The sequence below is a fragment of the Hippoglossus stenolepis genome, chromosome 14, assembly GCF_022539355.2.
Source record: "Hippoglossus stenolepis isolate QCI-W04-F060 chromosome 14, HSTE1.2, whole genome shotgun sequence".
Lineage (NCBI taxonomy): Eukaryota > Metazoa > Chordata > Actinopteri > Pleuronectiformes > Pleuronectidae > Hippoglossus > Hippoglossus stenolepis.
This window is the reverse complement of record NC_061496.1, coordinates 23,182,659-23,196,747: the sequence shown is the minus strand read 5'-3', so window position 1 is coordinate 23,196,747 and position 14,089 is coordinate 23,182,659. Positions and strand designations below refer to the sequence as shown.

Below are 14,089 nucleotides of genomic sequence, written 5' to 3'. Positions count from 1 at the left end.
CAGTCACCCCCGTTGTCACGCACAGCAGAGGTGACTGTATTATACACACAGTAACATTCTGTAAATAAAAATATTATTATATGTATATTATTGTTTTACGAGTGCACTGAACAACCACAACCCACACACTTAGCCTCCTACCTGGTCACTTCCTGTTTCTGTCATTATATTTGCCATATGGTAACTGCATGTAGTTGTGTCTCTGGATCAGTTATGATATTTTGGAAAATCAACTGATTGTATTATTATAATCAAAGTAATAATTTTGGTAATTTGGATGTTAGTTCTAATCTACCCCAGGACTACACTGTTTCAAGGATTTCAGAAGTTGTTCTCCGCAGAACCTTCTTGACTTCTCTTGTCTCCCTGGTGAAATCACTGCTGCTCCTGTTTTTGAAGAAATAGATTTTTTTTTTACCCTCCATTGATTTCAGCTTGCTGTCCTTTCATATTTAATATTCTAACCTAGAATGGCACATAGTAGAGTGCATACCTTCGCTAACGCCAACAGTCCCCTTAAGTCAAGCTGCACCAAATTCTAAACACTTATGGATATCAGTCCCCTAAAGCTTGATTGTTTTTTTTCTTCACCAAGATCCATGAATTATTCCCTGGGAAATGGTGAAAATGGTGAAAAACGCCCCATATCGCAATGTTTATTAAAGTTGGAAAAAAATCCTGGATTCACACCCCAATTTGAGATTTATTGGGTTCTTTCCTGACTCATGTTAGATTCTTCCATCGGGTTTCATGGAAGTCTGTTTGGGGTGAAAAACGTAACCTCCTGGGTGGAAGTATGTGATGTGTCATTAATGTTTAACTGTTAAAGGCAGTATTTAAAATGACATTATGACACTACTCCATGTTATTGTGATCCATAATGATGTTTCTTTACTTTCAGGCCTGGCTCTAAAAGTCTCAAAGAGTTTCCATTGCCTCCTTTGATCAAGATTGAATTCACTGGTCAGAGTTTTGTAGAACGTTTTTTCTTCCCTCTACAGAACCATGTGGAACCAAGTGAACAGTAACGACCAGACAGGACAAGTGGCTGCCAGGATGGAGACCACACCGTCTATGGGCAGTGCGAGCATCTCTATCTCCCAGCAGCAGGCACCCAAGAAGTTTGCCCCGATGGTTGCACCCAAGCCCAAGTACAACCCTTACAAACAGATGGGAGAGCCCACCAACCCGGACCCCTCAGGTAAAGTCACAGAAGTCAGCAGTAAATATTTGAACTAATATCAAGGAAATGAAAAATTTATCTCAATTTAAACTTAATATGCAATTGTGGTTTGACTGTCAAATTCCAACCCGTGTGTCTAAGAGTCCATATTGGTATAGTTTGAATATTTCCACATTTTTTTTGCTAAAGTGATATTTGTATGGGTTTTTACTGACTGTGGGTGGTCACCGTCTTCATTTGACTGATTTCAAACAAGCACAAAATCCAAAGTGGTCGATTTGTTAAGCAGCATAACTGCTTGTTTACCCGTTATTTGCCAGATGGTATAGTTGATCTATTTGTTATTGTTTTTTTTTTGTTATAGTATATGTTTTCTGTCCTAAAACACTCATTGATAAAAATCTGAGTTAGAATTTGAGCAAACTATGGAGGAGTTTAAAAAGACACATCGCAATTTGTGATTGTGTTGTTGGAATTTAGTTGTATTCCTTTGTCCTTTGTGAAACTATTGTGATCATCATAACTGTCATCAATTATTGAGATATGGGAACAACTTGTGGAATTCCTATGAGGTAGTTTTTTTACACATTTAATCCAAAAAATAATTTGAGTCATAAATGAATAAAAACTATAATTTAAAAGATTCCAAATATTCGGGTGAAAGGCCACATGCGATCCTTGAGCTCTTTCATTTCTAGATGTTGATCGTAACAGTCCTTGCTTTGTGCCAGTTTTCTTTCAAGAAGTGTAAGTACCGAGGTGAGCAGTCATGTGTGAGTTCAGGAAGCTGCTGTTGTAGGTCTCTTTTTGGTTTGTTCCATTGCACTATGGTTGTTTCTTTTTTCAGCTTTCTACATGTAGATTTACATTTAACCTAAAGATGATTTAAAATAATGTGTTATTAATTACAGTGTAATGTAAATGACATTGGGCAAACACAGAAGCTGTGTGCAACAGAGCACAACTCTGTTTTACATCAGACAGTTATGAATACTTTAAAAATACTAATTAAGAAGTAAAGCAGAACTTATGTAAGTTGACCCAAAGAAAAATAATAATAGGATGACTGATTCAAATATATATTTACATAAACTACTTTCTGTTTTCATAATAAAATTCGGTAATTTGAAATGGGAACACAGGAATTGATTTTGAGTCAACGGCAAGAAAGAAAAAATACTGCGAAGGGAAGACACTGTAAAGACACCTCTCCATTGTTACTCACAGACATTTTAAAAGCATTGATGCTCATATTTTACGTATGCTCCAAGTGACTGTTCCATACCATAACCACAACTGTACACAATGGGTTGTAAAGAATGTTTTTCAACATTTTGTGAACAGCGTTGCTCCATTGTTATTTAAATGTTTACTTAAAGGGGACATAGCATGCCCATTTTACCACAAGTTGATATGGTTCCTTGGGGTCTTAATGAAATGTCTGTAACATACTTTGGTCAAAATACCACAAGGATCATATAAAACAGCACCCTTTTTACCCTGTATAAAACAGCCCTCCACAGAGTGACCTGTTTTGAGGGCCTGTTCCTTTAAATGCTAATGAGCCAGCTCCCCCCTCCCCCCTCTCCCCCATGATTTTAAACGATATAAATTACATATTTTATATGATATAAATTATCAAATATGCATCCCATACTTTGTATTCCCTTCTGTTGTCCTGGAGTTTTAATTTTCCCAATCACATAATTAAATGTCCCCTCTGCCCATCCACTACAAGCACACAAGCAGATAGACAGAGAGAGAAAGAGAGGTGGGGGCTATGAAGACCATCATTTACCCCCGAACCCCGACATTCAACGGGTACAACAACAAGCGGAGAAAGCAGAATCGCGGGCTGACCAGCGCGGAGAAATGCGCGTCCCATGTGAACAGCCAGGCGGCTGCTCGCTTGAGAACGGCGCGGCGCTTGCGCGTCCAGTGTAAACCCGGCGTAATGAGTGTGGGGGGGCGGGGGGGATGAGGTGGGGGGTGGGCCAAGGCCATGTAGGGAGACTTCCAGTGTATTGTGACGACACAATACACAGGAAGCTCATTCCAGTCACTCAAGCATGACGTTTCTGACTTAGAGGAACCATAACAAAACGCGCGAGTGTTTTTTCCCCAGAGTTTTTGGGTTGGTAGACATGCCAGATACCCACATTAACCTGTAGAAGCACTAACAAAGTGGAATTTTAATGATATGTCCCCTTTAACATTTTTTACCTTTTTAAAAATATGCTTATTACAACTGCACTCACATTATCTGAAGTCTTCAGTGAGTGAGGTGTTACAATGGTTGATTATGACACACAGGAAATATTAGACACACAGTGTGTATCAACCCACCTCCCCATCTGGTAGATATGTTGTGATGTAAATATTCTCTAACCCTCTACCCTCAGACCCCCCTGAGAGCCCTAGATTACCAAAACGGGAAATGATTCTGAAATTCAACAAGCAGTGAACACGGTGTCAGGCGGAAGACACTGCTGTCTGTGGGGGGTTGTGGACCTGTCTGGCACTCCAGATGTTAGTCTAGTGAAACTTGTTCTGAGGCGGCTGTTTTTGGACTAAAACATGTTTCAGAGGCTATCACACAATTCATGTTGGCCTTAAAGTCCCTTTACATTCAGAAATATGTTTTTCTTATTGTATAGCTCTACTTGTTGCAAGTTTGAACTTGTATGTGCATATATATATAAAAAATATATATATGTATTTGAATATACATGTACCCAATACAATATTTTATCGGTTGACCAATATGCTGAGGTCTGGTTATAATACGATTTCAGTTCTTTTTGCAACACCCACAGTTTCTGGTTGCAGCTGGTTTTAATACTACAAGTCCCAGAATTGTATGGGCAGCAAAAACTTTGAAAAAACACTTTGTCAAGAAGACGGCCGAAGAGCAACTAGTTTTCGAGTGTGTATAGTGCAGCTAAACAAACATTGGCAGGCAATTCAAACTCATGGCAGGAAAGACATACTTGACCACCAACAAAGAAAACCACAGCATCGGAAGATTTTAATGTAAACACATTATTGAAAATATGCTGACCTTAAATATTATACATACCGGATTTTGATTTAATGAAAACCAAAGATTTAAGCTTTAAACTCCGCTTGTAATGATTTTGGAAACCTATACTTTTTGCCCAGCCCATAAAGAAAATGTCAATTTCAAGCCCTTTGGTATAAATTGTTTTGATAGGCTCAGACAGGACCAGTGTAAAATGTCTTAGCATCCCACCTAAAGAAATAAATGAACTCTGGATCTCTTCATATTGACCTTCATCCTGAGCCTCGTCCACGGATTAATTGCAAATTAAAAAAACAACTACATTTTGTTCCCAGTTGATGATGTGTGGCCTCATTAAATCCTTATAATTCCAAAATGTCATTTTGCTACATAGCATTTAATCCAGACTCATTGACACTGTCTTAGTTTCCACAATTAATCATTGTGAGAGTATTAAGAGGATTATTAAACATTATAAAAAGGGTGGGGAATACCACAGTTGCAGGTGATATTATCAGTGTAAGTTTGTACTTGTACTGTAAATGTTTAAACTTTTATGAATTCAGTAACATCAGGGTTAGATTGTCAGTATCTCATGACCTTCAAGGCCACAATAAAACTCACAGTAATTACATAGCTATGGATCCATTTGAGATCTATTACCCTCTTTGATTGATTTTGGGAAAAGTGGAGAAAAACTGTATTAGCTTCTGTAAAATTGTTGTCAGGGTTTTAACCTTTTTGTTTATATGTAATTTTCTGTAAGATACAGCATCATTTGGTGAAATTTAAGAGATCAGATGTTCTGATACAGCACGAGTCTTCATTAAACATTAGATGATGACAGTGATGATTGCTGGCTGTCAGCATTTTGAACATGCAAATATGTAAAGCCATCTGCACACATCTCCACTTGTCAAAGGATAAGACGTCTTTATGAAAAGATTATCTAGGACTCTACTGATTTATTTTTTTATTATGTTTTATATCAAATGTAGGGACTGCCTGATGTAAAATAGAGGATTAGCATAAAAATTAGGGACAAGTCAATTTGGCACGGCGCCGCGCTGTCCCTTTTGTCTATCAGAGGCCAGTGTGAGGGCTGGAATGAGCAGTCTGAGGCCACGGTTACCGCGCGGACAAAGAGGCTGGTGCAGACGGGGCGGTGCGCAGCAAGCGAGGTCTGCCCCCACATTTTTTTCGGCATCACTTGTCCTCATTAAGGCCACAGCAGGAGGAGGTGAGAGACATATAGGTCTCAGACATTGACTCAAAAATCCCTCAAAACTCCTTACATCCGATCAGATTTTAGGCTTTGAGTTGATCTCATAGGCACATGTGCTGTTAAAGGTCGGACATGATTGCTTTATGAAATATCATTTTTGCATGTAGCGCAGTGTCTGCTTCACTTCTTGGCTTTGAACTTAGTCCTGTGATTTTGTTCTGGGTATTTGTACGGTTTAAAAGTACAATTACATGCATGCAACTATTAAGTGATTAGAGTCATGATTAACTCTGCAACATACTGTATGAGAGATGGACAAAATATGATGAATAACTATCAGTCAATGCAACCCAGTGCAATATCCCTGCAGTAAGAACTACGCTTCTGAACTGTATCAGGTTCCGTTTTGTTGAAGCAGTATTGACAACACAGTGTCATTTACTGTCTGTTGTCAAGCTTTGTGAAATTATTTCAAAAACCCTCGATGTAGAGTCGAGCACGCTCAGATGCATTGTGGCACAAATTGGCCTTTCTAGAAATCTCAAACAATAAATCATTATTTTTCTTATAAAAAAAGGAGCATCCTCACATTCCTGTTGTATGATTAAGTCTGACTTTCCTTCTTGACATCGTTTTTAGACGTACATCCTGGTTAAAATGGTTTGCACACTTGTTATCGGATTTCTGTGCAGCTGTCTGCATAGATCAGCACACGTTGATGACTCGTCAGAGTCTGCTTAGTGCTCCTTGAGACTTCTCTGTTGCTATAGCAGTTTTCAAACATGACCTGCGGAGGAAGTCCAGAGAATCGGGTCAGGTTTGCCTTTTGCACATGCACAACATAACGAGAGATTCTTTGCTCAGACACATCCACAACAGCAACAAATTCTCTGCAGGATTCATAACGTATAAATTCTTCTGTGGAAATCTCGTGTTTGTATTTTACAGCACATCAACACTTGAGTCGGCCCTTATCGCCACAAACTATTTTAACGTCTTCTTAAATTTCTTCTATATCTATGGCTCCACTTTTTCAAGCTGAGCTATTTGTTTTCTTTTAGTTTTTTGCGTTTGTCGCATGTTTGAAGCGTCATCAACTCCCCACTCGCTCTTTCTGCTGACTTCATACCAGGGGGCCAGGCGGAGAAAGTACACAGAAACTTTTGAGGCTCTCACTCAGACATTTGCATTAACAGATACACGTTCTCAGGAGAAACTCTGGGTGTTTTTGTTGACTCTGAGGTTGAGTTTCTGTTGACTCTGTTCAGACTTCCCAGCACGTGCACATGATGGTCTGATTGATGTTCGGGGATACCTCTCTGTGTCTTGAGTTGCATTGTTGTTTGATTCACTGCTGTATGTATTTGACATAACTGCATCAAATGTCTTTTTGCAATGGTCCTGGTCCAGCATTAAATGGGGATTTTTTTTCTATATGAATCTTATGGTGTGACCAAAGAGTCTGACGGTCCACAAGAGAACGAGTCACACTGGAATGAGTCATCATTAGCAGCATGATTCAGATAGTAATTCATTTTATGTAAAAGCCTGAAAACCAGATGAATTAACACTGGAGTCGATTTGTAACAATACCGTGCCGTTTCCTTTCATAATGTCTGGCTGCTGATTATCAAACTCAATAAGTTTTTATAGTGGAATAATCATAAAGAAAGTTACACATCCGAGAAGTGCTGTTGTTGATAAAAACTTCTCGCACTAAGTTACAGAAAAAAACGTGCTAATTGTTTGCTCAGAGCGATTCGAAAAGTGTTGAACATGTGCATAAGCTGTTTTTATTCCTCTCTGCTTGACTGGCCAGAGGCAAACTGACTACCGGTTGTTATGTCAGGGTCCCTCATGGGTGTCACCAAGAGAATTTACAGGAAATCCACCAGTGAGTGTGTCACTGTCCCCATAGAAACCACAGGCTCATGCTCCGAGCACACACAAAGGCCAATTTAATCTAAGTGGAACACATACCTCAACTAATTGTTGTCTGCACTTTGTGTGTCTGTGTGTGTATATGTGAACCAAGTGATTTTCTTGCTTGAAAAATAATGATTCTAAAATCTTTTTTTTTTTTTTAGAGCCTGACTTGTATGAATTTTTTGGGGCCGATGCTCATGTAGATTATAGGGAGTGAAAACTTTCTAATACCAGTATATTGCGTGATAATGTTTCCCAGGATGTTGTTGATGTCTATGATAAAGACAAAATATTTCTTTACAGTTTACACTTCAACCATAACATGTGTTGTAAATAACGTAAAATGTAATCATATATGCACATTTTTCTGTATTGTTTATTCTGAAAAATATGTAGTTTCATTTCGTCATACAAACACGTAGATTCTGATATGTCAGTGAAAGGCTAATATTTACCAATTTTATTGGCCAACATTGGGTCACATTTCTTTTCTCCCTTTACTTAATTCTTTTACAGCATTGGATAAGATTGTGTCTGCTGATCGTTTTGAAACCAATGTTTTCTGTTCCCTGAATGAAACGTTTCATTCTCTAAATCTCACTGTAATCCCTGATTCGGTAATAGTGTTATGAAAACAACCTTTTCTAAGTGGTGTCCATAAAGTCAAAGGAAATCACTGAGTAATGCACATTGTCTACAGATTGATGATTTATTTACAAGTATAAGTATAATTTATATTTCCTTATTTACACAAATGGCAAAGTAAAGTTGACTTTAAAATTCCTTTAGCTGTTATTTTAAATAGAGGATAATGACCAAACACATAATGTCTACACATTTCTTGTTGCTAATGTTGCAGAGAATGCTACTGTTGATAAGCAAGAGGCTACTGATGGTGGTACATCGGCCTGGCTGATTTGTTAGTCTAACTTTTTATATATATATATTGTCGTTTATTTGACAACATCTTATTTTCTATAATTAACAAGCCCAATAAAAGTGTTCTCCATCAAAGACACCTCAGTGTCCATTAGATTGTAATAATTTTTAAATGTCATCCTAGTAGTTACACTGTGGAACTGTACTTGTTAGCATCACATTCCCCTCACAGGTTATGTCATTTAATAGGTCATAAAGTCTGAGAGATGTATAAATGTATGGTCCATTACCTCACGTAGCCTTTGACACTTTCAAGGATGCTTCTGGTATTTTTAAACCTTTACACTATTTTCCCCTCTTTTTGGGACTAAATGATTAATAGGGGCAACATTTTTTGGATTCAATCCAATATTTTGGCAGAGAACTTTGGCAACGGTGAAACAGTTGCATTGCAATCCCACCGGGTATTTGTCCACGTCAGTGTTCTGATGCCAGGTCAACAAAATAAATTGAGCTCATAACATCACCTTCAGTCTGCAGCAGGTCTCCTCTCTCCTGGAACAGTTTCTCTTCAGGAAAACGTGCTGCTGCTATTTGACCAGCAGTTGTTGTCCTGGTCGCTTCAAACACGAGGGTACAGACAGTGTGTGGGTAATAAATGTGATGCCTCATTTTACCACAATTTGGAAATGTTCAAACACAAAATCTTTCAGACATTGTATGCTGCTGTAACGCCCTCCACTGATCCCAGGACGGCCTTTCCTAACACACACTCACATTTACACTGTTGTCCACCTGCAGCAAATCACCTCCTGCGAGATTTCAGATCGAGATCTTTCCCTGATGGAGACTTCTGCTCCATGTCAGACACACATTTATCCCTATTGGGATACTTTCCATAATGTTGTCAGACGTTTATAATAAAAATCTGAATGTGTCCGTGACAAAGACAAAGACTTTGAATGGACGCAATTTGACGCAGCCATTTTGAGGTAGTCTTTTATAGCATTTCAGCTCAGTAGACTGGGCGGACTCCAAGCATTTTTGTCTTCATTAATTATTTAGGAAAATAGGGACCAGGTTAAAAAAGAGAAAAAAACAAACACTGGAATTGTTCTTTAAAATGTAGAATAAAAGGCTTGAAGTCCACAGTAGAGTGTCAGCGTTGCAGCGGCTGCTTGGAAAGGTTTCATGTTATGAAACGGGATGAGTTTACACAGCAGTGACTGCCTGCTGTGACATTTGTCTGGCTTCATTTACTTGCTCTCTCATTTGTTTCATAAGAAACAATAGTAAACCCTTTCCATCTTTTGATGAATCACGCTCTCACTCATCAGAAAACCATCACAGTTTAATGCACTAATTGTTCAGCGCGCTTATTGGTTCAAATGTTCGGATAAAAAAAGGAAAAAGAAAGTTGGCTCCGGTTTGAAACCGTTCACCCTTTTCACAGTATTTGTTTCTCTGCTTTCATACAAAAACATAATCCCTCTATTGTGCCTGATCTCCATTTCTGCTCCCAGTGGGAATTCTCCTCATGAGTAGCAGAAGCCAGTTTCAGTCTGCTCCTTTACACTTAAAACAAGCACATCTCCCAAGACCTCAAATCCCTGCCTTGCATCTCGAAACCGAATGCAGTCACAAATCACTCGTCTATACATATCATGCTAATTAAGAGCAGGGCTCAGCTGCTCTTCTCCAGCGGAAGACAGAATAAAACGGGTCCATAATTATGTCAAAACAATGCGCTCGCAACCTCTGCCACAGCACATTTGGAACGAGTGTGTGGGGATACAACATGTGGACTGACACCCAGGACTTAGAGCACTTTGTTCATGTTGCCTGGGAGGGATTATAGGTCTTCACTCCTGGATAAAGGAATGCCCTTTCTTTGATTATCTTTTGTTTTAAATGCACATTAGGCTTGTGCAAATATAAAGGATGAACAGTTTAGATTTCAGGCGCCAGGTATTGTAGAGTTTCTTTTCAATACACACCCTAACGCTTCAATGCAGTAGATGACTGTCACGTGACCCACGTGGATCCACACTGTCGCTCTCTCCTGCCCTCACTTTGGCACGATGCTAACAGACACAAGCGAGACAAGCTCTCAGCAATAAATTAAGTTTGCACTGTGGGAGGTAATTTATGCTGTGTACATATAAGCGAACATGCTGTGATTTATTTAGTTTTTTACAGTGATAGAACAGTGTCTGAGGTTTCTTCCGTTTCTGATCTTGCTGTTGCAAACTGATCCTTAACTGTAGTGTTTTATGCATTATGCAGGAGGCAGTTATATTCTGTGCCAGGCTTTGTCCTAAGTCCTTAAAGGCCAGATGGCCCCCGCTTACACACGTGTAACTCTGATAATATTGTACATATGTAAATCTGCAAACATATGCTCACCCCCCCTCTATATTTTAATCCTTACAACAGAATATAAAGGCTCATCTGCAACCTGTAAAGTTTTTTTTTATTTTTTTATTTTTTACTCCTTCACAAATCTCTACTGGTATTTCTCTTTTCTGTAACAACATAAATATTTTCTAAGAATTTACACTTGTAGATGCAGGATGAGACGATCGGAGTTGCCTTCCATTAGTCATATACAGTGCTTGAAGTATTACAAATGCATCACTTACTTTAAAACAAAGTTTAATATTAGTCCCACTGTCACAGCTGGATCCACCTCCACCCTTTTAAATATCCTCTTAACAATACTCCGCTTCCTGATAGCCGGTTATATCTCTTATGGCCTCTCAAATAACTTTAATTACTGATTAGGATTCCTTGTTCACAAAGCAGCTACTTAAAAGTAATTGCTCAATAAAGAGAGGGGAAGTTGTCGTATTAAGTAGGTGTTCCTGCTGCTTCTCTCATTAGTGCTCACTTGGAGCTTTCAACTCCCTGTTGTCACAAATGGAGTCGGCTTCATTCACAGCACAGAAGCCGTTCTCACTCTGCCTCGTTCGCGCCGCTCTAAATCACCGGGCCGAACAAAGCATGCTTAACAGTTCGAGCTGGTGTTGATTTTGAGTTATTAGAAATAGCCGCCACTGAGACCCGGGGATTCGATTTCCAGTGGCGGCACCGCTGGCTCGGTCGCACTTCTCAATACACAGTCAGCTGTAAAGGTAGGAAGTCAGTGGGGAGCTCATGAGCCTAACTTATCAATGAAGTTCCTCATTTTCAGTTTCTATACTGATCTTTACAATTTCAACACTAAACTGATTTTTGTCAGACATGTTGTCCCTCTTTCCCTGTAGTTGACTTTAAATAAGGCTCTTGTTCCATGGGCAAGTTTAGAAATTGTATTGGACAAAAAAAAGGAGGTGTGAATGAAAGTGTGAATGGTTGTCTCTATATGTTGGCCCTGTGATGCGCTGGTGACCTGTCCAAGGTGTAGCCTGCCTCTCGCCCAATGTCAGCTGGGATTGGCTCCAGCTCCCCCAGTGGTAGTACCAAGTGGTAGACAATGGATGGATGAGTGGATAAACTGTGACCAAATTGTAAAAACGGTTTGATGTTGAGACATGTAAAACACAGATGACTTCAATTCAAATGATCTGTGTTAGAACATCAATTGTAGTTTTATTAAACACACATTTTGATATGTAGATTTTATTACATTGAAAATATCATGTTTGAGAAAGTTGTGTATTTGCTTTAACATGGAACCCAACTGTTTGTTCTCACGCTATTGTTTTTTAAAGCAGTCTAGGTCATTCTGAACCAATTGTTTAAATGTCCCACCCCAGTCTTTATATTGATACTTGCTGCAAACAGAGCTTGATCACGGTATTAATAGGTCCATTACTTTCTCTAAGAACAGTTTCTTATAATAACTGTATAAGCTCTTTTACTTTTCTGATTTGATTATACTGTTTTCACAGATTGAAATACAAACGATCATGAATTGCTCTACCAGAAATTCCTCTTAATGCACCAGCGTTTGCACCAATCATTTTCAATGCACACACAAAGGCTACTTGATTCAAAGGAGTCAAAAAATATGAATAATTAATTTTATAATAATTTAGAATATTTTAAATATGTCAGTCAGTGTTAAATATTTAACTCGGAAAGAGGAGTTGGGGTAATAATAATAATAATCATTCAGAGTAATGTGACTTGCAAAATATTGTTTGCATGACTTCAAGTCACTATTAATAGAGAGCAATGTAGTCCTTGCATTCACAGGAAGTATACAACATGCTTCATGGAGCCTTTGTATAGAAAGAAACCTCTAAAATCTGAGGTAAATTACTTAATTGTTTGATTTTCAGTTGCTTGAAAAATGATTAAGTAAATAATTCCTTATAATGACTGATACATTGGAGCTCAGCATAACTTTGGACTTTCTCTTCACTGAAACAGTAAAGCTGCTCAGTTATTGTCAGTTTTTGTCAACACCTCAGGATTGAGAAAAAGACACATTTTTCACTTTGGAAACTTTATAAAAGAATATATAGTAAAAATTTGGCCACTTGTATGCAGGTGATGTGAAACCAGCTGACACCAGTTTTATGAGATTTTATTGATGGCAGTAACATGTGAAGAGGTGTAGCTCTGCTCTCACAACAGTGATGAAGAGGAAGAATGAAACCCACCAAACATGCATGTAAACAATACAGAACGTTCACAAAATCTGCTTTCGCAAATGGTTTATGAGGAAGGAGATGCGATGAACGTGTTTGTTTGACGTCAGTGTTTGTTCCCAGTGTTTCGGGGAGAAACACTTGATGTATAGGCGCCTTTAAACATTTAATATAAGCTTTAACTGTTTTTTTTTTACCGTGTTATAATTGTTCTGCAGTGGTTATGAAAATGTTTTATTACATATCTCCAGTGTGAGTTACAGCGTTGAAAAGGTGTTTTGTAACTACTCCTTGGCTCCGGTGAATCGAGTTCCTTGAGGTCCCTGTTTTTTAGTGTTTTTGTCAGTGAAGCCAGTGCAAATGTAATTATTTGAATGTGCACTGTGTTTAAAAGGCGCTGCTAAAGATCATCTGGTCACCAGCGCCATGTTTATAAAGGACAGATAATTATTTTCATAGATGAATGTTAAATTACATAAACACTGTAAGCTATGACATTACGCGTCGCTTGCTGACCCTGAATCAGCCACAAACAACTTCAAGGTTGAGTGCAGTCATTTATTGGAGAAAATGATTTTGCTTGGTAGGACTGTGGGAAATACAAACACTACGAATGATTTGGTGTCACATTAGCACATAAACACATTTCAATCCTAAACGACTGGCGTGATGACAGATACAAGGAAAATAAGGCTGACTCTGAGGGAAAATTACCAGAAAGATCCTTTCAGCGAGGATGCTTAATGACCCCTGTCCCTGCTCCAAGTCTTGCTTTCCACTGTTCCACATACAGAACTCTAAGACCTTTTCAATAAAACATGCATCTCTGAAACATTTACAACTCTTGTGTTTCCTGAAATGATAAATCCAAAACATCTTTGATGTTCGAGAGACACGTACATGAAACTTAATGTTTTAATTCTCTGTAAGCCACAAGTTACAAGTGAGTTATATTCTGGCAAAAAGGATCTACGCTGGAGCAGGAGGGGAGGAGGGTGGCCGGGGCAGAACCTTGTTGTCGAGCAGCATGTTTTATTTTCTCTCCCAGAGGTTTAGAGGAGCTGTTACACTGGAGTTTTAGCGGAGGTCATAAGGTTATTATATAAACAATTCACATGGAGGCCCTCAAGCACCCAGAGGGAATGTTTAATGCAATGCTCACAATTTCTGCATTGTTGTAACGCTCGAGACGCATACGTGTCCAGCTTTAACCATGCCGCATTATCTCTCTGTCTTCACTTTTTCTTCTTTCGGCT

The 14,089-nt window shown here is 38.7% G+C and overlaps 1 protein-coding gene across 4 annotated transcripts in view; it reads left to right on the top strand.

The window, feature by feature from the left end:
• LOC118120925 (LIM domain containing preferred translocation partner in lipoma) overlaps positions 1-14,089 on the top strand; it is a 153,335-nt gene that overhangs the window by 55,688 nt on the left and 83,558 nt on the right. For all 4 annotated transcript variants that reach the window (XM_035176427.2, XM_035176422.2, XM_035176425.2 and 1 more), the window contains one exon: positions 1,002-1,201. In XM_035176427.2, coding sequence (XP_035032318.1) covers positions 1,006-1,201 — 196 coding nt within the window. In that variant the 5' untranslated portion in view covers positions 1,002-1,005. The remainder of the gene's footprint in view (positions 1-1,001; positions 1,202-14,089) is intronic.